The following is a 27548-nucleotide window of genomic DNA, read 5'->3' as shown; positions in this document are numbered from 1 at the left end:
GTGACTGGAGTCGGGGAGGGGCAGAGAGGAGCAGGGAGAAGGTACAGTGAGGGTGAGGAGGGTTGGGGTCCTCATTAAGTGCAGCCAAAGGACGAAGCGAATTCTTTACAGCTTGCAATTTTCTCTCAATTGACAGATGGCGCTCCTCTCCTGCCCCTCTCCTGGTGTCATGTGCGAGAGTATTCGAGTCGAATGCGATGCTGACACGCAATCAGCCACAGGCCGCGGCCGCGGAGACTCCCACAAAAGCGAGACGAGCAGCGGCAAAGTAACTGAGATAATAACTTAATTACATTTTTGTGTGTGCTCCCACTCACGTTTGGCGCTATTTTTTGGCAATTATATTGCCCAACGCTGCACCTGGCCACCGCTCCGGCAGACCCGAAACATGTGTATTATCAAACGACAGTCATTAGGCGCCCGGCCCCATCCACCTGCCCATACACACTCCCCATTCGCTTCACCCATGGCTCCATCTATATATATCCACCCTAGGTCCTGGTGGCCTGGATGGATACCTGAAAGCCATGTTAGTTGTCATTTATCCCGTGAATGTGGTGCGGTCTACACGTGTACACAGACACTAGAGAGAAACAACGGAACCATATGATGACAGGTGGCTGATGGCATTGGGGGGGCATGGCTTTGAGGTGGCCCTAAGCGAAAATAATTAAGCCACGTTATGCGAAGAGCATGAACATCCCAAAACTACGATGTAGAGAAGCAGCAACTGCCATAGATGGTAGCTTGACGCAGATGGAGGGAACTATGCGAAAACCCCCCTTCTGTAAAAGGATTCTGAATGAGCTCCCACTCTAGAAGCACCACCTACCCGCTACCCGCCTCCCGCCTCCCGCCTGCCTCCGCTTGGCCACCTTAATTGCCCCTCGACAGCCATGTTTATGGCGTCTGCTGCTTGGCTTTTACTTTCACTTTCGCCCGACGCCATTAGCCGCCACAGTTAACTGAACGTTGGCCTGGCTGACAGACACTCCACTCCTTTTACCACATTCCTTGCGGCACACACTGTGTGCCTCATGTCAGGGATCTCTTTCTGTGTGTGGTTGACTGCCAAAACGGCATTTACGCTCGTGTTGCGCTCTGTGTGGGTAAGCGTCCGATGATTATGCATATTTAGAGACGTCTGCGCCGGCGCCTAATTGAATATATATGGAGCGGGGTCTGTGGTTCGGTTCGGGCTCTGACGAGCGTGTCAAGTGCGGCGTAGGGGTAAATTAATTGGCTTTCAAAGGCAGCTCGAGGACTCTTCTCGCCAACCGCAAAGGATTGCCAAATTGCCAGAACGTCAGCATTCACTCCCCATCCACATTCTCCGAGTAAAAGCTCTGCAGACAACTGCAAACGGAAGTATCTTTTTGCTAAGAATAATCGAAAATCGGCTGCCATTGACAGTTGCAGCATTCCATGGTGCATCAGGCGGGGAAATGTACTATGGCGTACGGCGGTGGGGCAGACACAACTCATGCGAAGAATTTGAAAAATTCAATTTACAAATTTCTCATTCGGTTAGCAGCTACTATATATTCTTCCTCGTGTTGCATGCTGCATGCTGAATGCTGCATTCTGCAATTGATGGACAAAGACAAGCGAAGCAATCAGTGCGCTCTGGAGGGCGAAAGTGCTTTGCAGAGCTCTGCGGGATTCCAGCAATTGATTTCCCTTTGAGAGCATATATGGCTGGAGCAGAGACGTTGAATCTTCTTCAATCTGCTGCTCATTAACTTAAGTTTGATGGCTCAATCAGACCGCCAATCAGAGGAAAGCAAAGTCGATTTTGATTTCCATTGAAAGCAAAGCGAAATCACATTAAAAAGCCTCGCATTGAGTACTAAGAAAGCTCCTCCCTTTGCTGCCGCTTTGACTTCCTCTTGGAAGCCTAATTAGAGCGATCAGAGAGGCCCAGCCAAGCGGGAACTCGAACTGCTTTCACTCTTTGCTTTCTTTTACGGCGTGAGCTTTTATTAAAAGTGAATTCACGCTTGGTCTGGGACTCTGCGGAGACTGCTACTGTGACCTTGTCGCCGCTGCGGCTCCACATCGAAAGCCGACATTGGCAGCCTTGCGGCGTATTTAAGCCATAAAGTACAATTTGGGGACATGGACTTAGACACGGCCACGGACACAGGCACGGAAGGAACAGCAGCACCAACACCAGTAGCACAAAGTCAGGCAACAGCCGAAAGGGAAAGGCGGAAACGTGCGACACATTTGACCCTTTTTCCTGGCCCAACCCTGTCAAATGCCACAATGAAAATTTACGCACATGCAGCTGCTGCCGTTGATTTTCCCCTTTCTGTTTTTCTCTCGTTTTCTATATTTCCTCCTTTTATTGGTTCCATATTAAAATGGCCTGTCAAATGGCTTGAAAACTGCTGCCGTTTTGCATTTGTGCCCCGTGTTTTTGTTTGTTGTCTCACATTCCGAAAATCGTTTTCAAAGTTATATCTACAGTGTCGGTACAGTGCGTTTCACAATGTTGGAGACAGTGCTTCCAAGTGAAAATTCCCCTTTAAAATTTTGCTGCATAAACCTTAATAACTACGTAGTGATCTACATATATAATCTATTCCTATAATGTGTTCTGTATGACTTCCTTACTGCTTCCAGACCTGTACGTTTTCATTGGTGAAATCCTGCGAAACATGCCAGTTATTTTAGAGCGAAAGCCTTCTTTGGAATGTTTGCCTGAACAATCCCTCTCTTTGTTTGTTTGGTCGCTTTTTCGGTAACAATTTAATGTGCTTAAAGAATTTTGACACAATTTTGACAATGATATCGGAAATGGCGACCCTTTTCGCTCGGGCTATCCTTTGAACCCAGCACGGAGTCACAAGTTCCCGAATCAGCAGTTGGCGAGGTGAAAGGGTTCTGTCCTGATCTTCGCCCCCCCCTGCCTGGCAATTATACATTTTCCGGGCATAAACTGTTCTTATTATTGCCCCTCACAGAGCTTTTGTCTAACGAGTTTTAATTCTCGGTTGTTTTTGGGGCGGGGCCATTAACGCCTTCAGAAGAGCAACTATTTGCAGCTGCTGTATGCATAAAACGCGCCAAACATCGGGGAACGAACCCAGGACTGGCTATTTTGTCTGTTTTCGGTTGGTTTTCCCAGCGTTTTCACTTTCGCTGTCGCTTTTCCCTGCTATCTGGCGTATCGTAAAAATAGAAATAAAAATATTTATGCAGCTCGCTCTCTTCGGCTACGTTTCGGGAGATTTTTTTATGAGCCCGCGCTGCGAGCTATTAAAAGCAAACAAAAAAGAGGGAACCATATTTCGGAAATTGGCCACCGAGCGTAAGGAGTAAGCAGGCTCAAGGTCGAGCATAGATTTGGACCCGGGACCGGGACCGAGACCGGGACAGGGACCTTTTTTATTAATTCCAATACATTGAATCCGCCTCTCCATAGACAAAGAGCGTGCTTTAGCATGGAAAGCCGATTAGGCCGTAAGGCTGGGCTGTGAGTAAACCTTAAAGCCTTTAAAAGGCTTACAAAGTTGGCCAGCAGGATGGCTAATAAATATTACATTTAACGCCGGCTGCTGGTGCGGGATAACGGGAGCGGAAATGCCGAATGCTCCAGATGCCGTGGGACAAGATGCCGCTCTGCTCCTTGTCGTCGACATTTTTATTTATGAGCTGGCAAATTATGCGCCATCAACGCGACAACGCGAAAGCAAGGACAATTAGAAGCTCAATTGCTGTGTCGGGGTTGGGGTCGGGACCCCCTGCTCATCCCCTCTATGCTTCAGCAAAGGACATCCTGAATTCCCCGTCAGCTCGGGCTTAACAAATTACTTAGCATAGTTTTTGCAGCGTCCATGGCCATGGCATTGTGGCATTTCTGAAGGAAGAAGAATTTCTTGGGCAAGAGTCACCTTTAAAAAGAATACACAGAAAATTTTCTTTAATTTTATGGAAAATTTAAAAGAATTTTTTGTTGCGCGCTCATTAATTCTCGGCTGTTTCTAGACCACAGCCCAAATCATTTTCACACTCACCAGCTGCCGACTATTTTCGCATGAAAAACTTTAATGGGTAATTTTCCCACAAAAAACTTTCTGCGCAGCCTCTGGATGCCCCCAAAAAGAAAAAAGAAAGAAGAAACCCTTTTACGATGCACTAAATCCAAACACTCGCCAAGTTCTGTTCGAGAACAATGAGCGGGCTTGTCATAAAAGTTGAAAAATCAAAATGGCATTTCCCCGACACCATCAAAATGGCATTTCACATCACTCGCCGCTGCAACATGCTGGCAGCACTCTTAGCCGGAACAACCGCAAAATGCGTGAACATGAGCACGAGCCTGAGCGTGAGCATGCCCGTCCCCATGGGGCCTGGAGTGTGTGTCTGCTGTTAACTCATTAAAAACTGCCAAAAAGAAGAGATGTGGAGTGGCAACTGGCAGCTGGCCGGGAGACGGGGACAGAAGAGTGTTGCGTATGCGTAACATTGTTGCCGCTTTTATTGCAGATGCTTGAAGCTGTCAGCCTCGTTCGTGATGTCTAATCAAAAGCGTTTTAGCTGCCTTCTGAAGATAAGCATAGCCCCAAGTGCCACCCACATGCTCGCACATATGTGGGACTCTTGTGTTGTTAGGTAACTGGGGAACGGCGACTCGGTGACATCCCGACTGTTTGTCATAATAATAAAAATGCCAATTTGTTTTATGGGCGACAAGTTAAGCCCTCGTTCTCCCCTTTCCCCGGCTTCCCCTTCCCTGCGATGACTTTGATGTTGATTTTTGTTATATTACGATGTTGCTGCCCCAAAGAGCGTCCTTAGCCCGTCGCTTTCCTCCTTTGCACAGAAAAGGGGACACGTGCCGCTGCTTCGTCTGCACCCCTCGGGCGGTCAATTGGTTGCCTTCCGTGGATCGATTTTCACAGCTGCTTCAATTATTTAAAGTCAAAGTAAAGTACAAGCATCCACTACATCGGACCTCTTAAAGTTCGAAACTAAGTTTTCTAAATATTTAAATTCAATACATTTCCAAGCAGGCAGTCTGATGGGGTCATGTGAACGGGTACCTGAACCAATTCCGAAAAAAATCTGAATTGAATCCGTCCATCAGGCAGCTGGACAGAAGAGCAGCACTGGGCCATATGACACTCTGTGGGAGCCCCACTCTCAGGCCATAAATCAAAATTTGCCAAGCCATCGAGTCTAAAACCACAGACCACAAATACATACATGTGTTGCCTCTCGCCTTGATTTATGGCTCCATGTTCAAAAATGTTGAAAGATTTTATTTAGGTTTCAGTGCTCTTTAAATTATTAAAAAAAGCAAAACAATGGACACGTTTTTATGGTAACAAAAAACTCGGAAAAATCGCCTTACCTGTGACCTAAATACAGTCGAATTTCCATGTAACGAATCTAAATTTTCTTCTGTTTGCTGTTACTCGTACCAGAAATGTGTTTCAAATGGGTTTCTTTTGGACTTGTTTCTCATTAATTTCACACGAATCGAGCAAGGTTGAATCTCAGGAAATTGTAAATATTTTTCCAGTGGAAAAACTTAAATGGACTTTTCATCCTCTCTGTGGCATCGGCAGCAATGGTGCATAATGTATATCTGTTTTTTTTTTATTTGTTTGTTAGTTTTAATTTAACTTTGATTTTGCATATTTAAAAAACGAAAAGTTGTAAAAATCGTAAATATTTGACAAGCATCAAAGTTTTTGTGGACAATGTACATAAATTGACGCTTTTCCTTTATTATTTTGGGCTTTTCTGTTTGGTTCTTTGTTGCTTTGTCAATCTCTTTGTTTTTTTTTTTGTTTTGCCCGGCACCCAATTTGAATTATTGATTGGTGAGCGTTGCCCTCCGTCTGCTACTGCCCCGGCCCCTGCCTCTGCCGCCCACGTCTAACGCTGGAAAATGTCTAAATTTATGTGTCACCCATCAGGCCGGGCCTCGCCTACCTCCGAGGCACCTCCGACCCGCACCTACACTTAATGTATGCTCTACAGAAAAAATTGGCTTTGCAGGCAATTTGGTTATTCTGCGTTTATTTTTTGTGTTGGAAATTTTCGCCAAATATTGTTTTCCCCGAAAGCCTTTGTCTTTTGAGCCGCTTCTGTTGCTGCTGCCGTTGCCGTTGCCGTTGCCGCTGTCTTTACTGTGGCTGTTGTTGTATTTGGCTTCCGGCTGTTATCAGCCATCGACACTCGGGACACACTCATTTGGGGCACGTTGTCTGATGTTGGTTGTTGGTTGTCTCCTGCTCTGCTCCATGGGTGCGCCGATAATGTAATTTGGATGCCGGGGAATATTTTCAACGCTTTTCTGTTTGAACTTCAACTCCTGCTTGCCCCATGGTTGCCTGTGGGGCATGCCACGCCTCCACTTCCCAGGGGTGTTGACTTTATTGAACCATTTTTTTTTTTTGTTTCATTCCGAACTTGATTGACTCGTTGCCTGTTGTTTCTCCCGCTTCTGCTGCTGCTACTTCTGCTTCCTGCCGCACGTTCGCTTGCCACAAAATTTGCTTTAGTGTTGGCTTTAGACACTTAAACTCAGCCGCAGACCCCACCACTTCGTCCTTCAGCATATCAGTCAATTTTGAATGTCAATAAAATGGAAATTTTATAATTTTACTTCGCTCGTAGTGCCAGTGGCAGAGTGGCAGAGAATTTCCATTCCCGAACCACTTGGCGGGCGCTCTCCTGCGGCGCCTTCAGCTTAATGAGATTTCATTTATTGGCTGTTGATAGCGACTGTCAGGTTTCAGGCTTCAGGTTGCACGTTCCAGTGCTGGCTCCTGCCTGATGCTGGCGCTTAATGGCTGCTTCAGTGGCTAAAATTTGGCAAATAAAAGTTTATCTTTCATCGATACACCCATCCGATTGGATCATCAGAAGCTGCTGTCTTATATCTCAGACTTTAATTACGAGTAGGGTAAACCTCCTCCTCCCATACATCTATAATGTACTTCTGCTTTCATTGCACCAATATACCCACAAAATGCGAATTTAATCTTAAAGATATTCGATGTTTCTAGCTGTGATGTTCTCTCGTGTGCTTGTCACTTTTTGTCCCCTTTGTGTTTGCTTTAAAAATCACTCATACGCCCCACATGCAACCAGTTATTCCATTTTCTAGCTCCCTATCTCTTCCTTGCTTCGTATATCCTTTATCTGCCCCCTCTTTCTGTCTGTCAATGAAATTCTATCCGAAACCTGAATAAAGAGTGAGTTTTCTTGACCATCAACACATTTCCTTCAGTTTGATAGATTGATATTTATGCGTCTGCCTTTTTGATTTTATTCCCCATCTCCTGCTCCAGCTCTGTGTAAATATTCTGGCAAAATGTATCTCCATTGGCCAGACCATGGACAGCTTGAGAGAGAGAGAGAGAAACCGAAGCAGAGATGGAGACTGTATTGAACGGAAAGTTTCACAGTAACCACACGGGCCCTGCTTTAAATATTCTTTCGAAGACTTTCACCAGCATGAGTTTGCATGATTTGCCAAAGTCCGGATACCGGCTGGGACCTCGCAGAAGGTTGCTTTTCACATTCTTGCTGGTTGTTATCTGAATGGTTTCCCCATTTATGACGGCATTTAGTTTTTATTTTGAGTAAGCGGGACACAGAAATGCCGAGTGGCACGTACCACAAATACTCGTGTGCACATATGAACCTCTACCCCTACATACACATAACTTTTAATGACAGCCCACAAATGCACAAATGAGTTTTAATTAAAAAGCAGAAAAAATAAATGAGTAAAAAAAGGAAAACAGCAATTTTGTTGCACTCTTGCCGCCTCCATATGCATATTAAATGTTTCCACGACAAAACCCGGGCACTTTTGCATTTAAAGCAGCTTAAGTTAAATGGATGCTCGAGATCCCTTCGGCAAGCGATGAAAATTAATCGAAACCCTATTGGATCAGAGTATTTAAATCATTCATGCAAAGCCGCAGGTACAACGCTTATTGCCTGGTTCAATCAGGGCTGTTCACGCCCGGCCCGGCAGCTGCCACTCTTCAACCAGAAACCAAAATCGAGCCTACCTTTGAACAGTACTTTTCCAACGCAGACTCTCGAAGGTTTCACTTGATCTGTTTTTTAATATACTATTAATTAATTCCCTCGAAAAGGGACAGAAAAGTAATATCCCTTTGCGCTGGTTACTTTTTTACCTGGAAACAGCTGTCGTCAATACTTTTTGCAGCACTTGCTAGTGGCCAACGATTGCTACATTTTCGATTCACTTTCAATTTCCTTTTGCTTTTGGCAGGCACTATTAGTTTTCCTCTGGCAGGTTTTCTTCGGAAAATGGCCAACAGAGATGAGGTTCCTTTTTGGCAGACTTTGGGCTTGATCTTGTAAAGTTTTTTATTCGCTTGGCTTGCCAAAAATTAAACTTATTCGCTTAATGGATGCTGAGCTGCTTGGGAATGGCAATCCTTAAGCGGAATCTTTAAATTCACTTTGCGGCTTCCATTGCGATGGAAACTAATTTCGGCAAAGACCCATAATGATGAGGTTTAGCGAAAGTTGGAACGGCACGCATCAAAAATTAGTGAAATAAACTTTAAATGCGGAAGTTTTTGCGTTGGGAAATTGTTTTTCCGAGCACAACCAGACTTTTGGCCATTTGGCAGCAGCTCAATTGTTGGAAGTTAAATGGGATTTTAAGGGGAGGGAGGGGCGAAAGGAGCGCGAGAACGGAACGGACAAAGCGCGCATGTTTGAACAAATATTCAAGCATTTGGCCATTCAAGATTTTACAGCCGTGGCATCAAAAAGTTACACTTACATACGTCTCTTGAGCCAGCAGTCAAGTTAAATTTTATTTATACACAAAAAAATAATAAAAATGCATCGACTGCTTGCTCAAGTGTCTTGGTCTTGTCACTTGTCTTGTAACCGTCCTCGAATCCGGGAAATTCGGGGAACCGAATGGGCTCCGCCCAGAGCTCTAATTATTTACGAGTCGACACGAGGGCGGTAAAAAGTTAAATTATACGTAATATGTACATATCATAAAAAATAAATACAACATTTACGTGTGTGAATTTAATATGCAGTCAGAACATAACTTCTGCAGGATGTTCTACGGCGTGTTCCGACATTCTCAGGCGCCAACAGTTTGCACCTAATTCCGTAGGGGCTTGCTGTCGGCCTTTCGAGTCTGTAGGCGCCCCTGAGTGGCCACGTGTTGCCATTCACACCCCGTGCTGCTGGCTACCCAGGTGGAAAGAGCCCTTCAAATATTCATGCCAGTCGGTGGACATGTACGGACGGACATCGCATGATGCACCCAAGCGGTTAGCATCGGCTCTGGGAAAGCCCATTTGCTGTTTGCTGCACATTCCGAGGCGTTGCATTACGCCAAGTATACACAGTATCAGAGGGGAAGAAGGGCCGAACGGTGTGTATTGCTCTCAGCACTTAATCGGAAAGCATGATACATTTGGTGGTACTCTCGAGGTATCATTTTCCCAGCGGCACTTGGGCGGACTCGTGCTCCATGTGTGCGATTTAGTACATCAGCGATTATTTGTCCACACACACACCAATTACTTGGCCTAAATGAGCCCCAGATTCTCCACTGACTCCCTCGTTACCTTAAAGCCCTTGAAGAAGTCCACTAAAGGCTTTGGCTTTGGCTTTCGCTTTCGCTTTCGCTTTGTGGTCGGCACACTTGACTCTGCTCGAGTATGAGCCATTGTTAGCACCATTTTGCTGCAGTTTTCAATTTGCATTCCGTGCAACTTTTCACCGATACCGGCAATCCATTCTCCTCCATCTGGGGGTGCTGCTGCATGCCCCGGGCCGTTAAATTTCAAATTTGGTGTGTGATTTATGTGTGGACATGCGAGATGGGAGATCGGAGTGCATGTGTGGTTTAATTAACACTGCACACAGCCGTCAGTTTGCAATGTTGTAATTTCCGCCAAATGGACTCTGGAAACTGAGCACCGAGAGCAGCGAGGCGCCACCCCGCCATGAAAATATACTAGTTTTAGTACACTCGTCGAGTAGAGTATCCTTGCTGGGTGTCTGTCGTGCTGTCCTGCGCTGCTACTTTGCATGCTGTCCATTTCGTTTGGCCAAGTTCATAAAAATGTCATAGAATGCCGGCGGCATTCAGAGAGCGTAACAAGCATCAAGCAATTGTGTTTTGATTCTTTGTCAGCATTTCTATTTATATTTATATTTCTATTTTATGTTTTTATAGCTTTAACGTGTGCAGAGAGTCGTAGTCATCTTCTGTCTGTTTGTCGCTCAAGATATATGCATGCAACATTTTTCAACAGGACAATAAGAGCTGAAGTATTCTCAAATACTTGGAATACTCGTGCTTTGTTGAATATTTGCATAGAAATATTTAGCGAATGAATGTCAATTCAAATGAGTGCATAGCCAGGCACTCCTCGTCGGTTTCATCAGATTTCATCGTGACCCGTCAACCAATATGTAGTTTCTGGGGATAGCCGCCCCTGCTGGCATTTCTGGGTGTTTACCGATATTGGGGCACCCAACCACTCAGCCCTCCACCTGTGCTCGCTGGCAAGTGGCAAGTAAATATGAAATATGTGGATTACTTACAGCAAACACAGCAGAAAAGAGCAGTCTGAAGCCCTCTGATAAGCACAGATGGAGAAATTGGCAGCTAGGGGTCTGAGCTCCTGGTGCTCGTGGGGCACAGACTTGCGAATGTCAGTAGCCAGGATTATGACTTACAGGTGCCCTGCTAAAAAAAAGTGCTGTGCATCTTGGCCCAGATTCATGCAGTTAGTCAAAGAGGAGAGTGAGAGGGAGGGGAGGAGAGTGGAATATGGGATATGGGATTCCTACGAATTCCATTCCCCTTCGTCATTGAAATATTCATGGTAATACTTTTCATACTCTGTTTACTCGGCTCACAAACGAAACAAACCAATAAAATGCCACAAATACTTTTGGGGCAATATTCCATTAGGGCCAAACGGAGGACCGAACGGAATTCAATTAACCAAATAACCAAATGGCAGCGTACACATCGGATTTTATAGTGAAACACAAAAGAGTGCTCCATGCTAAATAGGGGATACTCGTGGCCATTGCTCGGCCACGGCATCAATAATTCAGCTCTCATATGCAGCCTTCGGCTCTCGACCTGGGCCAAGGGTGCGGTCAACGCCACAGATAGACCCTTGGAGTCCCCGTCTGACTAGAACACAGTGCCCCCTTAGGTATGGGGATTATTGTGTGCGTAGCTTGAACTTTTCCCGGATAAATGGTGCCGCGACATGCCAGCCGGTCGGAGGTGACCCGTGGCGAGGGCGGCACACAAAAGTTAATTATGAAACATTTTAGTGCCCAGTGAAAACAAAGTCTGGCTAATTCGTTTATGTGGCATGCAAAACTTAATTACACCTGAAAGCAGGAAGATATTGTATCTTCCGCGGAGGACATTCAATTAACATTCTGTCGGTCAATTCCGTCGCCGGATGGCCAGGTGGCACTCAGTGGAAGCATCTCATTCTTGTGGCGTTTTTCCCGCTCGATTCCCCGCTTCCATTGAACAGGCCCCATGCTAGAACACTGGACTGCACGGCACTTGATTGAGCTTGAGGATCGCCTGCAGCTGCCATGTGAAAGGAAACAATTTGCTGCTAAATTGCTACATGGCGTCGCCTGTCGATTTCCTGTCATCGGTTTTGCTTTAACCTTCCGCCTTTTCTCTTCCTGCTTTTAATTCCTGCCGTTTCCCCTCCTCTCACACCTGCCACTATTCTGCTATCCGCTCGCTAGTGAGTGTGTGGCGTGGCATGATAATTGTATATTTGATTGACACTGCCGCTGCTCTGATACCTTTATTGCCATTTGATTGCCTTTTATTATAATTTAATTGCACTTTTCAATCGACGGTTAATTAAATTCGCTTTAAAATAACATTATTTTCGACTGCGTTTGTTCTGCGTTTTATTCATTAACCGGCGGCTTCTGTGTGTGTGGATTGAATGAATGGACATTCACACTTCACTTGATTCGCTTCAATTGAAATGTTGCCTTAATCCGGTGGACATTAATTGATGTATCTACAATATTACGCTGCAGTAACCGTACCTTTAATTTGCAACCCAGGCAACGTCCTCTTTCTCCTCTTCCTTCTGCCACACTCATTTCCATTAGGGTCCGTAAATACATAAAAAGCATCCGCAAATAACAATAAAAACCACAAAATATTGATACGAGCATAGGGCATAGAAATTGCCTTGCGATAGAGTGGCAGTGCCTGTGGCAGTGGCAGTGGCAGTGGCAGTGGCAGGCAGCTTCACGTGTCTGTAGACCCTTGACTCTGATCCGCCAGAGAGCTGAACTAAGCAAACATGAATGGGCCTGCCCTGCACGCTTCGGGCAAACTAATATTCAAAAAACAAATATGCCCAAACTTTGCCGCAGAAACTTCCATCTCGAAATACTTTAAGGCAAACTTTATTAGCCACCAAATACCTGAGATTTCGCCCCGGTACAAAAGTAAGCAAAAAGCCTCCGAGTCTTACGCCCGACGAACCATTAAACAAAGGGCATTCTTTGGCCTGTGAGTAGGGTCCTGCCTGCCTGCCGAGCCGCCTACAATGGAGAAATGTAATTGATTTCATGTGTTTGACGCGCTCAGCCCCTGGGGGCCCCGTGCAGAAGGTCTGCCTAATAATCCTATCTAAGGCACGCAGACAAACAAGCCCCCCGATACAGGAGGCCGGTGGCAGGAGGCACGAGGCAGGAGAGCAGACACATCAGAGCATACCGAAGCCGAGAAAAACCCATTCAAATTGCTCGAGCTGATTGCTTTGTGAGGCGAATACCAAAATGTGACTAAGTTTCGCCGCTCTGCTTCTATGCTCGAAGTTATTGTTGACTTAGCCTTCGGTTCGTCATAAATCTGAGTTCCTCCACGCCTGTCTGGATCTTATTGCCCGTTTGTACGATAATCAAATTAAAAATATATTCTCGCACAACTGTCAAAAACTCAAAGGAGCAGGTGCTCCTCAAGTACACGTGAAATTTGAAAGCTACAGATTACCTGCGCGGCGGCTGTCACCTCCCTGTGTTTCTGTCATGTCAACGAAATTTATCACACATACACCCACCCACCCACATCTGTTGGTGAACCCATTTGCATATATGTATGTGTGTATGGATGTCGCGCAGTTTTTCTACTCTTCCGATTTATTCATTTTTTTGTGTAGCATTTTTAGGGCTCCCCCGCTCCATGAGCAGAGGGCCCTGCTATTAATTCTGATTTTTTGCGCCAGAAAATTGAAGGCGACGCGTAATCTAGGAGAGTCGGGAGCGGGGGCCAGGACATTAGCTGCAGCCCAAGCTCTCAGGCTGAAGCCCTCTGAATGCGGGCTACATGCCACATACAGGGGCAGGCAGTTGATTGAATCTTATTTGATGTGAATTTTTCAAATTTGCTTTATTGTTTGTGGCTGGCACACATGTAAATGTCACATTTGGGTGTCGCCACATACTTTCCAGATGTCAGGAAAAATCTCTGTAAATGGAATGTGAAATGCGAGAAATGCGAGAAGTGGGCGGAAGAAAAGCTTTAGAAATGTACAGTCTGAAAAGGTCCCACAGTCCCAGTTTGGCCGCTATCGAGGACACACTTCCCAATCATTATATTGTATTCTCCGTTTGTGAGCTGAATGATAATTAAAAGTGGATATATTGTATGCATCTGAAACAAACCACTCAACATATTTGCTGTGTGCAAGTAGCATTTCCTTTTGAGGAATTACAAGGAAACTCAATTCGTGAATGCTGTTGAAAATGGCAAAAAGAATTCCCTGCACAGGCTCGGTCGTGTGCATCCTGCACGTTAATGGCCCAGTCGTTGATTTCCTCTGAATGGCCATCGAGAAGTGAATGCATCAGGATGGCGGCTCTGTTTATTTTGTTTTCACACAGCTGAGTATTTTAATATACTCATAGTCCATACCGTACTTTATGAGTACGCAATGCGGGAATTGCTAGCAACTGTCCTTCTGCGTATACTCCCGTGTACCGTGTCCCGTATCCCGTATCCAGTCGACAGTCTCTGAAATTGTCAATTTTATGCGAGTGTAAATCTTATCGATGGAAATCAATTTGCGCAACATTGCAGCGGAAGCTGGAAAGAGGAGAAAAAGAAGCAAACAAATTGATATCTTCTGTAGTCGGAAATTCTGCCGCTTTTAAAGCCATTTCAGCCAGCAATACACAGCATTTCAGCAGGACAATATTTCAACGTCTGGGCCCAAACAAACCAAAAAAAAAAAGGAAAACATGGAACAGTAGAAAATTCAAATCAGCGAAAAAAGGACAGGGAAAACGAACAAAATGCTCAATCAAATCAAAGTCTCTTCTCCCCCCCACAGAAAATGCAAAATAAGACAATGACAAAGCGGAATCAAATGGGATGAGATGGGTGGATGTCGTGGATGGGATCCAATGGATGGGAATATTCCGTAACATGGCGTGTACACAACAGTAGAGTCCAATAAAAACACATTGAGGCGAGTGTCAGTGACAGACTTTGTTATGCAAAAGATGTACAAAAATACAGCAGGAGGGTCTTGACTAAAGTAAGGAGAGTGGAGAGTGGCTCTTAAGACCCAAATACGTGAGGCGTAACATTAGATATTGCCATGATAATTAGTAGGATACACAATCGATAGATGTATCTACTCACTATCAGGCCATCGCTTTTCTTTGATGATTCCCCAGGAATATCAAAGGTTTTCCATGCTCTATTTAGAGCTTAGCTCTCAAAAGTGTCTGATCTACTTTTGTAGTAAACAAAACAAACAGCTTGACTTTATTGTAATACCCAAACCAGGACGAGCCCGGGGGAGAGAGACAGACAGCACACAACTGAGAAACAGAGAGTCAGAGCGAGACAATCACTGACAGAGCCTGACGAGAAATGTAATCAAAATAAATTACGAGCGTGTAAGCTGCCTCCGGTGTCTATTAAGCGCAATAAAAAGGGAGAACACCATTTGTTTAAGGCAATCTCATTATTAGAGGTGTCCCTGCCCACACCACCCAGAGGCCCGCAGCCTCTGGCCCCAATGCTGCTGCAAGCCCTGAATGTGACGGACCCCCTCGTGTTACCTTTTGGCGTCGTCGCTGCTGCTGTCGCTGCTGCTGGTGGCGGATAATGCCGCTGATTACGCTGATGATAAGTAATTCCGCAAACTCGAACTGCAGGCCATGTCTAAAGTGGCGTTAACGCGTTTGTTGATTAGTTCGCGGTGCCTCTGAGGGCACTGGGTAGAGTGGTTCAGGGGGGGCTATGACAGGGATACAAAGCAGCCGCTGGGGATGGGGGGACAGGCCGACAAGCTCATTACGGCGCCAACAATTTGATTAATTACGGTTTTGCAGGGTTCCCATTTTACGTTACTTTGCGTTTTCCCTTCATTTTGCCGCCCGTTCCCCCTCCAAAGCAAAGGATTTCTTGCAGTTCTTTTTCCTTTCAGCCGCCGGCGCGCCGACTCTTTGCGGCGGTGGCATACAAAATTTTATGCAAATTTAATTTACCTCAGGGCAATCATTTTTATGGGCAAATGCCCAAGGGCCACGCCCACTGCTACCCTAAATCGGGAGCGGTGGGGGTGTAGCTTGACAGTTTTAAGCCCATGGACCCTTTGGAGGCTTTACATTTTTTCTGGCATTAAAATTTTGGTCTGATTACGAAACAATTTTTGTAAAATTTTAATGAAAACCTAACTGGAAAATGGTCAAATTATGCATGACTTGGAATTATTTACTGTGACATTAAACAAAGCCAGAAAATGTGTAAAACTAACATTAAGTAATAAATGTACACGTATTTATTAATGAATAAATATGAGAAATAGTGAGAGCACAAATGAATATAAAGCGCTTTACAAAAAAAACGCTTTAATTCCGATTGAAATATTTAAACGAATCAAAAACAAATGGATTGCATGAAGTTGATTTTGTGCGGAAAATCACGAAGGTGAAACCTCAATTTTGTCAATTAAAATCGTGGAAAACATAAATCGTTTTCGTTTTCGTTTCCATATGCAGTTATTAAAAATGATAAAGCGTAAAAAGTATCCATAAAATGTGAGAGACCGAAGCAACCGAAAGCCACAACCACATTCAAAATGTGTGCCGCATATCAGGAGGATGAACAGCAGCCATCGAACTGTGAGCAATATCGGAATTTTACGAACCGAAATTCATGCATATCAAAATAAAGTCCGATAATTCAGTGCACAAAATATATACAGCAATATAGAAAACGGGAGAGAGATAGAGAAAGAGAAAGAGAGGTTAAGGACCAAAGCTAATGACAACATGAGAGTGGATTGCAGCAGCAAATGGCTCGTACGAATTTCTGTTTTTCTGTTCGTGGTGGTGCTCTCCGCGTGGCATCCACTGCGGGCCGAGAGTGAGGTGATTGGCGACATAGAGGAGAAGGCGGAGGGGCAGGAGAAGGCGGAGGGGCAGGAGCAGAGGATTCAGGCGACACCCAGAAGCAGAGTGCGACGCCATCATCAGCACCATCCTGATTCGTATCCGGCCCAGCATCATCATCATCATCAACATCATCATCAGCGCCCACACCAGCACGAACAGAATCATCGCAGCAAACACAGTCGGATACACAGCAGACAGAGTCACTACGATGCCCTGGAATTAGAGAAGCACCAACAGCAGTTGGGCAAACACTGGCGACAATGGAGGCAGTGGAGCAGCAGGCACCTGCAAGCCCCGGATTATGTGAATGATGAGCCACAAACGGTGGAACTGGACACGTCACAGTCAGAGCCACACAATCGGCGTCTCAGCGACGACCATCTCTATGATCAATTCGATGTGGAAGAGTACCAGCGCCATGGCAACATTGAAATGGCCGCTCCCCGGTCCGGACGGCATCGTGGCCGCCATTTGCCGCTCAAGAACACCAACAACTTGCTACTGCCCCTACAACTGGCGGTGGACGGGAGTGGCAAGTACATGCGCTCCCTGCCAGACTCCGTGAGTTTCCTGAACGATCGCCTGCACGCCGTCCAGCCGCAGCGCCACTGGCCGGTGAAGCGCGAAGCCCTGATCGAGGGGGATCTGATATTGGGTGGCCTGATGATGGTCCACTCGCGCGAGGACAGCATCACCTGCGGCCCGATCATGCCCCAGGGAGGCATCCAGGCGCTCGAGGCCATGCTCTTTACCATAGACAGCATCAACAAAGCCCAGCTGCTGCCCAACATCACGTTGGGGGCTCATCTCCTGGACGACTGCGATAAGGACTCGTATGGCCTGGAGATGGCTGTGGATTTTATCAAAGGTAAGCAGCAGCAGCAAATTTCAGCCACCGGGAGGCCACATGCGAAGCTCGCTTCTCGCAAATTTATATGCAAATTACTCCGTGTGTGTGTGTGTGTATGTCCTTTTACCCCCACTTTGTGTGGCTCTGACATTGGGCTTATGCTGATTTCATTGTTTGCATTTGCGTTTACAGTTTTTCGTTCAGTTTCAGTTGCAGTTGCAGTTCGGTTAATGTGGCTAAAAATGCAAAAGTTTTGGTACATTTACATAAACCCAACTCGGGGCACTGGTTAACCCAATGTAGTTTTTACAATATTTCATTCCACTTTCAGCAACCAAATGAAATACTCGCAGTAGCCCCATGGCGCTGCTGGATTTTCCCTTCATTCCATCTTTCATTCATCTGCCATCGTTGCATATCAATCAATTTCCAACTGTATTGGATGGCTGGAGATGGCCTGTTCGTTCCTTAAGCTAGCGTCAAAGATTTTATTAATAAACTAAATTAATAAATAAATTATGTGGCTTTCGCTCAGCGGGAAGCGGCTGAAGAAACGAAACGAGCTCTTGCTAACTAAATATGCATAATTCCCCAAAGACAAAACGGCTCTCGGCTTATTGGGGTTTGTGCCACAAAGCAGTGCGACGGAGATGGCGAGAGTCTGGTAGAAGTAGAGAGAAAGAGAGACAAATGGTTAGAGTGTGTGTTCAAGTGCGTTGGGGAGTTAGAGAGCGAAGGAAGATGGTATATAAAGAGCCGCTTATTACTTTTATCGGTGCAAACAAAGAGGCGCGAGGCAACATCTACACACATACACACACACACAAACACACAGATAGACAAACACCCACTCAGATGTACACACTCAACGATCCATAATCAATTGAGCACAGAAGGGAGCGGCGGCATCCTTGTCATCGTCCTGGAACACTTTCTAATCTCCATAATTTCATTATTTATTTGCGCGGCAAGGATTTATTCGAGCGACGTGCCACACTGCTGTTCCCGTCCCGCTCTCACGCGCCCTCTTTCTGTATCCATCTCCGTCTGCTGTTGTGTGTGACGTATGAAAAATATAATTTTCCAAGTCACTGAATTATATTGACAGGATTAGGCAGGCCGTAAACTATGAGAGCATCTCTCTCTCTCTCTATCTCTGAGCAGCTTGTACGCCCCACTATACCCCCCATTGTCCTTTGCGCCTCCCCACCGCCCACCGTCCAGGCACTGTACGAGCATTCTGGTTAATAATAATCTAGTTAGGCATCGAGTGAGTGCCCCACAGCCCACAGAGTTAATTAATTTGTATTTAAGAGCTGGCGGCAGCAGACGCTACTTCTCGCACTTGCGGGCGTGCCACTACGCCACCTAAATTGTGGTCAGTGGGGCATATAAATTGGTCAAAAGCAGTGCAAATGGGTGGCAGTTTTAGCCAAAAATTTAAGTGCGGGAAATAGTGGTGCGTATATTTTATGTACACGTACTTATCTGGTTTCAACATTAGGTATAGCCCTATTTGCATGGCCTTCAACAACATCCATCAATCGTTTAATTCCCCTGGAATTGACAGCAGAAAAATACAAAACCCACAAAAGCGATACAAATTGCCATCAAACATATGGCCACCATTGAACGTCAGCCATTATTTCCGGCATTCAAACGGGATTTATCATGCAGAACAATGCTAACATTCATAGCCAGCGGATATCAATGAATAGCCAGGCAAATATTGAAATAGAACAAAAACAAAAGCGCCAAAGCACTAAAGCAAACTAGACAGTTAGAGTGGCATTAATTAGGCATGCATATGCAGTTGTTTATATACTAGCCATTGTGCGCATAACTAGCCATCAGATACAGATACCATACACCATGTAGCCGTAAGTGCTGTTTCGACATCAAATATTTTGGGACAGGAGAGAGTTTAATTAATTTAAACACAAAACTGGCCGTCCACATGGCCAAAAAACTTTTCCATTTCAAAATTCAGTTGTAACTTTTCTCAGTATTAATGAAGCCATAAAAGTAATTATAACTTCGATATTATACAGCGGGCGTTGGTATCTACCACACCATCGATAGAGCTAGTGGAAGTACTAACTGTATTGTGTGTGGAGATACCAGGTGCAACAATCGGCTAAGAACTATCGACTAGTTGAAAGGGAGATGGAGATCGAAGCCGGGACTTGTTTTGAAATACATTCATCACGACTGGTGAACTGGTGAACTCTGTTCATTTGGGGCCTCCTACAGAGGTTTGCTCTGGTGGCAGAAGCCGGTGGAAGCCGGTCCACGGGTACTTTCAATGAGTATCCCTTTAAGGAACTTTCAACCGCAAAGTTAACCTGTACTTATGCCCCCTCCCACTCGCTCTCCTCTTTGCAGGCTCCATCAGCAACATTGACGATGCCGAATATCATTGCAACAAGACGCAAGTAAGGAAGGTCATCTCCGGGGTGGTGGGCGCCGCCTCCTCGGTAACCTCCATACAAGTGGCCAATTTATTGCGCTTATTCCGCATACCCCAGGTAAGTGTTATCCATGTGTGGTGTGTGTGTATGCCACAAAAGTGTGTGCCCAGTCTCGAAGGGGCAGAGATGCAATATGCGACCAGAAAGTTTTGTGGCACAGCAATTTTTGCTGCCAGTTTCAAAATGTTGTGCATTGCTCACAGCTGTGTGGCTGTGGACTCGACCCACAAAAAGTTCCCCCTGTATTTTAGTTAGTAATTAAAATTGGCCAGCAACCGCATGGATGCCATTTGGGCAGTGGACAGAACTTGTAAGTGCCCCTACGTGCTACTAAATTAGTCGAAACCAAAAAGGCAACAAATCACACAAACTGCAGCAGTTGCAACCGTATTTCTCTCTGTGTACTCGTATGGGGGTGGAATCACGTCGATGCCCAAAAGAAATTAAGTAGCTGCTACTGCTGCGACGGCTATGGCTCCTCGTACGTGACTCGGGGACCAAAAGTCGATATGCGACAATAACTAAGTAACCGGAGCCCTGACAGGATCCGGCTGGGGAGAGCCGTACTTAGCTTTACCTCCTGCAAGTACCCCATAAAACGCACAAGCAACGACAGCAGGAGCCGCCGTAGGAGGAGGAGCAGTAGAGGCGACAGGCGAAGAAAGAGCAGTAGGAACAGCAGCAGGAGAGGAACCATCAGTGGAAACCATTTTATGCAGACCCGGGAAGCTGCCTCCTTCCGAAAGAGAACTCATAAATCAGACATAAGCATTTGATTGCATTTCTTTTGCTTGCTCCCCAAGTCTGGGCTATAGTGAGAGGAGGGGGGGCTCAGTGTACAAGCATTTTTCTACAGCTTTCATTTCCTCTCCTCCTGCAGAACGGTTGAGATTGTGGTCAATTGCAGATCAGGCAATTCAGCTCCGTTGCAAATTATTTCTCAGCTCTCGATATCACTAGAATATAGATGCAGCGAAATCTCTAGAGGCTCTGACAAATATTATATTTAATGAGAATCTGTTCAAGCTGTCGGGATTCTCCAATTGTAATCCATTCCCTCGGGAAAATGTTGAGCTCCGCAGCCCTGAGCCCTGAGCCCTGAGCCCTCCCCCCATCAGACTTCAGTCAATACCTTTTGGAGAAATTCATTATTCAAGCTGCTGTCCGTTCCACCGATGCTCGAAAGTGGCTCGAGGAGCAAGCAAGCACTTGTTTAACTTGAATGGTAATGACACTTAATTAGAAATGAAGTAGTTAAACACTTGCAGATGACTTGGCAGATGACTTGCTCTCGACCTCCCTATCGAAGAGTTATTTGTGCGTAAAGTTGGTTTCTGTTTGCAGTTTTGGTCAATTAAAATGCCATCCTCTGTGCGAATTTACTTTTGTTGCATTGTTTATGGTCTCCGTGCAGCATGAGAAGAGTACGCACCTTTAAATCGCGAAAAACAAGGGGATATTATGGACAGAAAATTAAGAATGGTCAAAGGGAAAAAGAATCCCCTTCATCAAAGGGAATTTCGTACAGCACAGGGCACTTTGTCAACATAATATTGGTGCCTTTTTGTAATGAAAATATTTTCGCATCATGTCATAATCTTCCGCCGCCAGGTATCCTACTTCTCGACCAGCCCAGAGCTGAGCAACAAACAACGCTTTGAGTACTTCTCCCGCACCATACCCTCGGATCATTACCAGGTGAAGGCCATGGTGGAGATTGTGATGCGGATGGGATGGAGCTACGTTTCGATTATCTACGAGGAGAGTAATTACGGCATCAAGGTGGGTACCCCTCAACGCTCAATTTAAACATTGTAGCACATCCGAGTACGCGGATAAAGCCCGCGCGGTGTTGCATGTATCCCGTGCGTTTTTACTACAACATACAATCCGCTCATGCCGATGTTGTTGTCTCGTTTGCAGGCTTTCGAGGAGCTGGAGGAGCTACTGGCGCGCCATAACATTTGTATTGCCATCAAGGAAAAGCTGGTGAAGGATTCTGGAGTGGCCGAGGATATTGCATACGATAATATCGTGCAAAAGCTGTTGACCAAGCCACGCGCTCGAGGTAAGTGCCGTGCAAAGAAAGGGAGAACACTTAAGCGGGGAAGCTGCTGTCAAGGCAACAGGCGAAATGCAATTTTCAATGAAAATGTCAACGGAAGGCGTGTCCCAACAAACGAAAACACAGCAGGAAAAACATTTCCCAACGCCTGCCAAATGAATGTAGTGCGCAGGGCATGAACTGTGACATTTTTGGGGTTTGGGGATTGTGGCACGGAAATTGTACAAATTAAACGAAAACATTTAAACATTTTTCCCTTGTTTTCTGTCTTTATTGCAAATTTCACAGCAGGAAATTAAAATGCATATACATCCCATTGACTCTTTCTCGACAAATAGGAAATGGAAAGTGGGGCAGAGATTTTCACATAGAAAATTAAACTAAGTTGTTGGCAAACAAATTTTGTGGTCATAAATTGAAAGATAATCAATACAGGTGGCTGGCACTGACAATCCAATATTCTGTATTATTAAAGTATTACCAGTATTATTATTTTGACCAGTAGTTTTAAAGCCATTAACAATATAAGCTTTCAAAAGTATATCCCAGACAGGCAGTCCGATATCAATCAGGACAATTTTTCATCCTAAATTCAAATAAAACAAGTTTTTTACCCCGGAATCGTCGTATCGCACCAATCTGCGTCAATCATACGCCCCGTGGAACAGAGCAGAAACGTACACAAAAAAATACAGAAGAATAAATGTCAATCAAATTTAACTTTCGACTGCGTCCCAACTCAACGGCACATTGCAAAATATTAATCAAATGCCACTTACAGGCGGGGCTCTACAGAATAATATATTTAAAAATAATTACCCTCTAAACCTTTTATGCATGTCATTAATCAGGAGAAGAGAGAGTCGGTGGGGCGATGGCGATGCCAATAAAAAGCACCAGTGCCGGCGCCAGCGCTAGAGCCAGTGCCCCCGCCAATAACAATTGACTTTTGTCTAGGGCCAAGAATATTTGATTTGCATAAATGTGCCATCTAGAGTCGTAAAGCGGGGGGTCGGACCCGGGTCCTCCACATAAAAAGGGTTCTTCAACAATCATTATTTATTGTGATTTGTGATTTGACGCCGTTTACTGGTTGCCTCGCCCGCTCCTACTTCCAACTCCTGGCTACAATCCTTTTTCTTCTTAACGATTAATCAATTTGACAAAGTATTTTCTCCGGCATCAGTTCTTTAATTTTGCATATGGCGGGGGTCCGGGCTGGGCTCTCTCTGAAAAATGAGAGCCCCAAAACGGGTAACTGCGACTGCAAAGTGCCGTCAGGGGCAAAGTTAACCCTTGCAAAGAAACCAACACACACATACACACACACACACGCACACATGTCAGAGCTTGAGCTGGAGGTGGAGTTTGAGCTCTGGGGGGGGCTGGGGCTCTAACATGTTTTTGCTTTTTATCGCACTTTTGCCAAGTTTTATTTCTTGCTTTCTTTTTAGCCCAACATTCATGCTGTTCAATTTATGCAAATTTCTTCACACTTCACACATTTTATCACAAATTTGCTGGTAAAAAATTAGAAAACTTTTCATATAAATTTGCTTGCAATGTTCAAGAGAGTGTGTAAGTAAATCAAATTTGATGTCTTCTCCAGAAGTAAATGCATTTTAATTAGTCTGAAAAGGCAGTCAGACAGCAACTCTAAAAAGTAGTCTTTTCCTCAAGACACAGTTTCCTGCGTTTGAATGAGTTTTCTTCTTCTTTAAGCGGCTCTTATGAGGCTGCTTCTGTTGCTACTGTAGAGGCGAATCGATAATGGGGCGTGTCGGAGAGGCACGAGAATAGCTGCCTGTTGGCTGCGGCCTGATAAGAAGTGACAACTGCCACTCACAACGATCCCAGTCAGCCACAAAGAGGGCCAGGAATTGAGTGGACGGCAGCCCGAGTCCATAACAATGGAATGGATAGAGCGACAGAGAGACAGAGACAGAGAGAGAGAGAGAGCTGCTACCAAGAGCCGCTGTCAAGAGTCCAGTATAGTATCGGGTATAACTGGTTTCTGTTCTGGTTTTGAATGCGACTACTTCGCAACATATAAACGCACACAAAAGAGTATGGCCTGCAGCTTACCAATGCTGTATCTGCATTAACTCTTTTATAGTGCCCTCTGATATACGTAAAGCATCCTTTGTGCAAAATTATCCCCAAAATAAATATCAGCAACAGAGTTTCCATTTCATGTCCTCGCTGCCTCGGACTTGTTTCAAGGCATATTCAATTGAAAATTCTGCCTTTTGCAACGTTCATATATTGACACATTTTCTAAATTAAAGGGGGAAATTGGTTGGTATTACTGCGGTTGACATGATGATGATGCTTGACCACTGCTATAACCCTATGGAATAGAATATTTAAAGACATATTTGTTGATACAACAAATGTGGTGGAAGCCTTCTGCTTGACTCTGTTGATGCCACTAAGCCGCTTATTCTGTATTTATTGCAATTAAAATTAATTTGAGTTCTTTTTCCTTTTAAATCCTTTGCGTGCTGCCTGTGCTTTTGTGGATAGGTGCCATCATCTTCGGGTCCGACCAGGAGGTGAGGCAGGTGATGCGGGCTGTACGGCGGGCCAATGCGACGGGCTCGTTCTCCTGGATAGGCTCCGATGGCTGGAGTGCTCGAAATCTTGTTTCCGACGACTACGAACCAGAGGCAAGTAAACTATTGCTTCGTCATATAGTGCCGATGACTGAGCGAGTTCTGCCAGTCGGAAATTATGAGGTCTAAATGGGCGAAACGGTAGCAGCATTTGATAAATGATTCGCAGCACCAGGAGCAACAGCAGGAGCAGCGGCAGTTGATGGCGATGTTCCAGACACACAAAAGGCGTGACAATGCGTGCTGACTGTGGCTGTGGCTGTCTGGCACTCCGAAAGCGAATAAATGATGGTCCGAGGAAATAATAGAAAACAGTGCGCGTTTCATCGCGTTTTTCCTATGATGAATTGTGGCTTAATTGAAATTAATTGTCCGTCTGTGTGCTTACATTAATTTGTGAAACCGTTTCAATCGAGAGATGAGCGCGTGACTGAAACGGGCACCCATCTCTAGCTTTTGTTTTGCGACAATTTAATCAAGCATTCGCCGACGTGGTCGCTCTTCTTACAAACAGGTGGAGGGCACCCTCTCCGTGCAGCCGCAGGCGAATCCAGTGCGCGGCTTTGAGGAGTACTTCCTCAACTTAACTGTCGAGAACAACCAACGCAATCCGTGGTTCGTAGGTAAGTCCCTGCCACAGCCCAGCCACGCATAAATGCGATTACAGTCGTTACCCTTAGAATTCTGGGAGGATCATTTCCAATGCCGCTACCCAGGCAGCACCAGCACCCCCTACAACAACTACACCAAACAGTGCACCAACAAAGAGCGACTCTCGCGGCAGAACACTGACTTTGAGGATCAGCTGCAGTTCGTTAGCGATGCGGTTATGGCATTTGCCTACGCTCTTAGGTAAGTTCAGAGCCGAGAAATGGCAGAAACGCACATAACTCCACATTAATTGCTCAGGGACATGCATCACGACCTGTGCGGGGGAAGGCCCTCGCTGTGCGATGCCATGAAGCCCACCAAAGGGGCCGACTTGCTCAAATATTTGCGTAAAGTTCAATTCAAAGGTAAGAAGGGATTAAATGTTGTCTTTGACATCTAGACCAAGTGGAGCAGCGGGTAAATGAAATCCAAGTATGCACTGCATAGGATTGATAAGTCGTGCTGGACGACGCTCGGTGACAATTTCTGAAGGGAAAGGAAGATTATGTCTTCCATGTGAAGTGCTTTTCACGATTCCATCATCGCACCATCGCAGGTCGAGTCTCAAGTGTTGCGCATATACGTATACATTTAAGTGGAAATATCCCGCAAGCATTTCGTTGTGGTTGGACGTGTACATGACGGCATGGGTCTTAGTGTGGGAACGGAACGAGTGTCCTAGCCTGCGTACACGCATTGGCTATGCTTTCGAGTGGAAAATTGACTTGCTTGTCATCGTCATTGAACTCAATTTGAAATTCAATAAATTATACAGACCGAGAGGGCGGCATGGAGAGGGTAAGCTCCAGCCAAAGGCTTCTCTCTAGCTCTGACTGACACAGATAGTCAATTTTCTGATAAAGCATCAGTTCCGTTGTGGCCCTTTCTTTCAAGGCTTAAAGCCATAAACACTTTTCCCTCGTTTTACCCATTCCGCAGGCCTCAGCGGCGACCATTTTCGCTTCGACGTGAACGGCGATGGACCGGCCCGGTACAACATCATCCACTTCAAGCAGTCGCAGATCGGCCAGTACCACTGGGTGAAGGTGGGCGAGTACTACGAGGGCGAGCTGCGTTTGAATATGTCTGGTAAGACAAGAGACGTTCTCCAAAGCAATTTCCATTTGTATTTACATTTTTTGACTTTGATTTTGGTTTTCATTCCATTCTATTCCATCTACACAGAGGTGAAGTTCAAGCGACTGAGTCCGAAGCCACCAGAGTCCGTCTGCAGTTTGCCCTGCGATGTTGGTCAGGCCAAGAAATATGTCGAGGGCGAGAGCTGCTGCTGGCACTGTTTCAATTGTACAACTTATCAAGTAAGTGCCGGCCACTCGGTCCAGCTGCGTTTGCTGCTGCTCCTACCATCTAATTGAATTGCTGGAGCTTTTCTCCCAATGGAAACGGAAGCCACTGCACCAGAGAGAATCGGTGCAAGTACAGTGCGAATGGGGAGTGGGAAAACGAATACCCAGAGGCTCCTCGGTGCTGGTGTCGACAGTACAATTAAAATAGGCCATAGAAGTTCCACTTCCGTTGATTTGTGTGTCTCCTTTGTTTGTATCACTTTCGCAGATTCGTCACCCTGATGACGAGACCCATTGCCAGCTGTGCAAATGGGGCACGCTGCCCGACGCCCACAAGCAGTACTGCCGGGCCATACCAGAGGTGTACCTGCGACCAGAGTCTGCCTGGGCCATTGGGGCCATGGCATTTAGCTCCACGGGTATTCTGATAACGCTCTTTGTAATGGGCGTATTTGTCAAGTGAGTGCAAAAAAGGGAATTTTCAAACTCTCGTGTGGTGTCGGGGAGGGAGTGTTTGAACACATATCCTGTGTAGTTTTCCGATTCGGGAAACTTTGTCCATGCAATTCATGGCAATTAAAAAGTTTGCAATAATATTCTAATACAAGTACCTATGCAAGAAAGCTAACCAACAAATCATTGCCTAATTGGAGCTTCGGAGGCATACATACATGGTGTACACATGACTGAAGTTGATAACTTTTCTCCTCACTCCACACTCTATTCCGCAACACAGGCACAATGATACGCCCATAGTTCGAGCCTCTGGACGGGAGCTGAGTTACATCCTGCTGGCCGGCATTTTCATGTGCTACGGCGTCACCTTTGCCCTGGTCCTGAAGCCCAGCAACATAGTGTGCGCCATTCAGCGGTAAGTTGTGCAGATGCCTCCCCCCCTCCCAAGCGGGTGGAGATGCGATACGGGTGTGAACGGATTCTTTTGTACGCGTTGCAGGTTCGGCGTGGGCTTCTGCTTCACCGTTGTATATGCTGCACTGCTGACCAAAACGAATCGCATTGCACGGATCTTCAAAGCAGGCAAACAGTCTGCCAAGCGCCCCTCGTTCATTAGCCCGAAATCTCAGCTGGTGATTTGTATGTTCCTTGTCACGGTCCAGGTGA

At 45.6% G+C, this 27548-nt stretch overlaps 1 protein-coding gene and 1 long non-coding RNA gene across 4 annotated transcripts in view; one reads left to right on the top strand and one right to left on the bottom strand.

Moving 5' to 3' along the window:
• The window catches only part of mtt (mangetout), a 54557-nt gene that overhangs the window by 22473 nt on the left and 4536 nt on the right, over nt 1–27548 (top strand). Inside the window, exons 2-14 of one of the 2 annotated variants that reach the window (XM_002138197.3) lie at nt 16072–17335; nt 19703–19845; nt 21400–21570; nt 21712–21856; nt 24380–24522; nt 24983–25091; nt 25149–25320; nt 25378–25484; nt 26059–26208; nt 26305–26438; nt 26695–26885; nt 27163–27297; nt 27382–27544. In XM_002138197.3, coding sequence (XP_002138233.3) covers nt 16345–17335; nt 19703–19845; nt 21400–21570; nt 21712–21856; nt 24380–24522; nt 24983–25091; nt 25149–25320; nt 25378–25484; nt 26059–26208; nt 26305–26438; nt 26695–26885; nt 27163–27297; nt 27382–27544 — 2754 coding nt within the window. In that variant the 5' untranslated portion in view covers nt 16072–16344. The remainder of the gene's footprint in view (nt 1–16071; nt 17336–19702; nt 19846–21399; nt 21571–21711; nt 21857–24379; nt 24523–24982; nt 25092–25148; nt 25321–25377; nt 25485–26058; nt 26209–26304; nt 26439–26694; nt 26886–27162; nt 27298–27381; nt 27545–27548) is intronic. The other variant, XM_015183716.2, reaches the window with a different exon arrangement.
• LOC117183571 (uncharacterized) lies at nt 17786–18429 on the bottom strand. Of its 2 annotated transcripts, none has more exons than XR_004468682.1 (2): nt 18169–18429; nt 17786–17978 (listed from the first exon to the last, which is right to left on the bottom strand). It is a non-coding gene; the product is annotated as an uncharacterized lncRNA (long non-coding RNA). The 2 variants fall into 2 exon arrangements; XR_004468683.1 differs by having other exon boundaries at nt 18183–18422.

The sequence above is a fragment of the Drosophila pseudoobscura genome, chromosome 3 (assembly GCF_009870125.1).
Source record: "Drosophila pseudoobscura strain MV-25-SWS-2005 chromosome 3, UCI_Dpse_MV25, whole genome shotgun sequence".
In the NCBI taxonomy this organism is placed as follows: Eukaryota; Metazoa; Arthropoda; class Insecta; order Diptera; family Drosophilidae; genus Drosophila; species Drosophila pseudoobscura.
The sequence above is the reverse complement of the archived record's forward strand: the minus strand, read 5'-3'. Positions and strand labels throughout refer to the sequence as shown.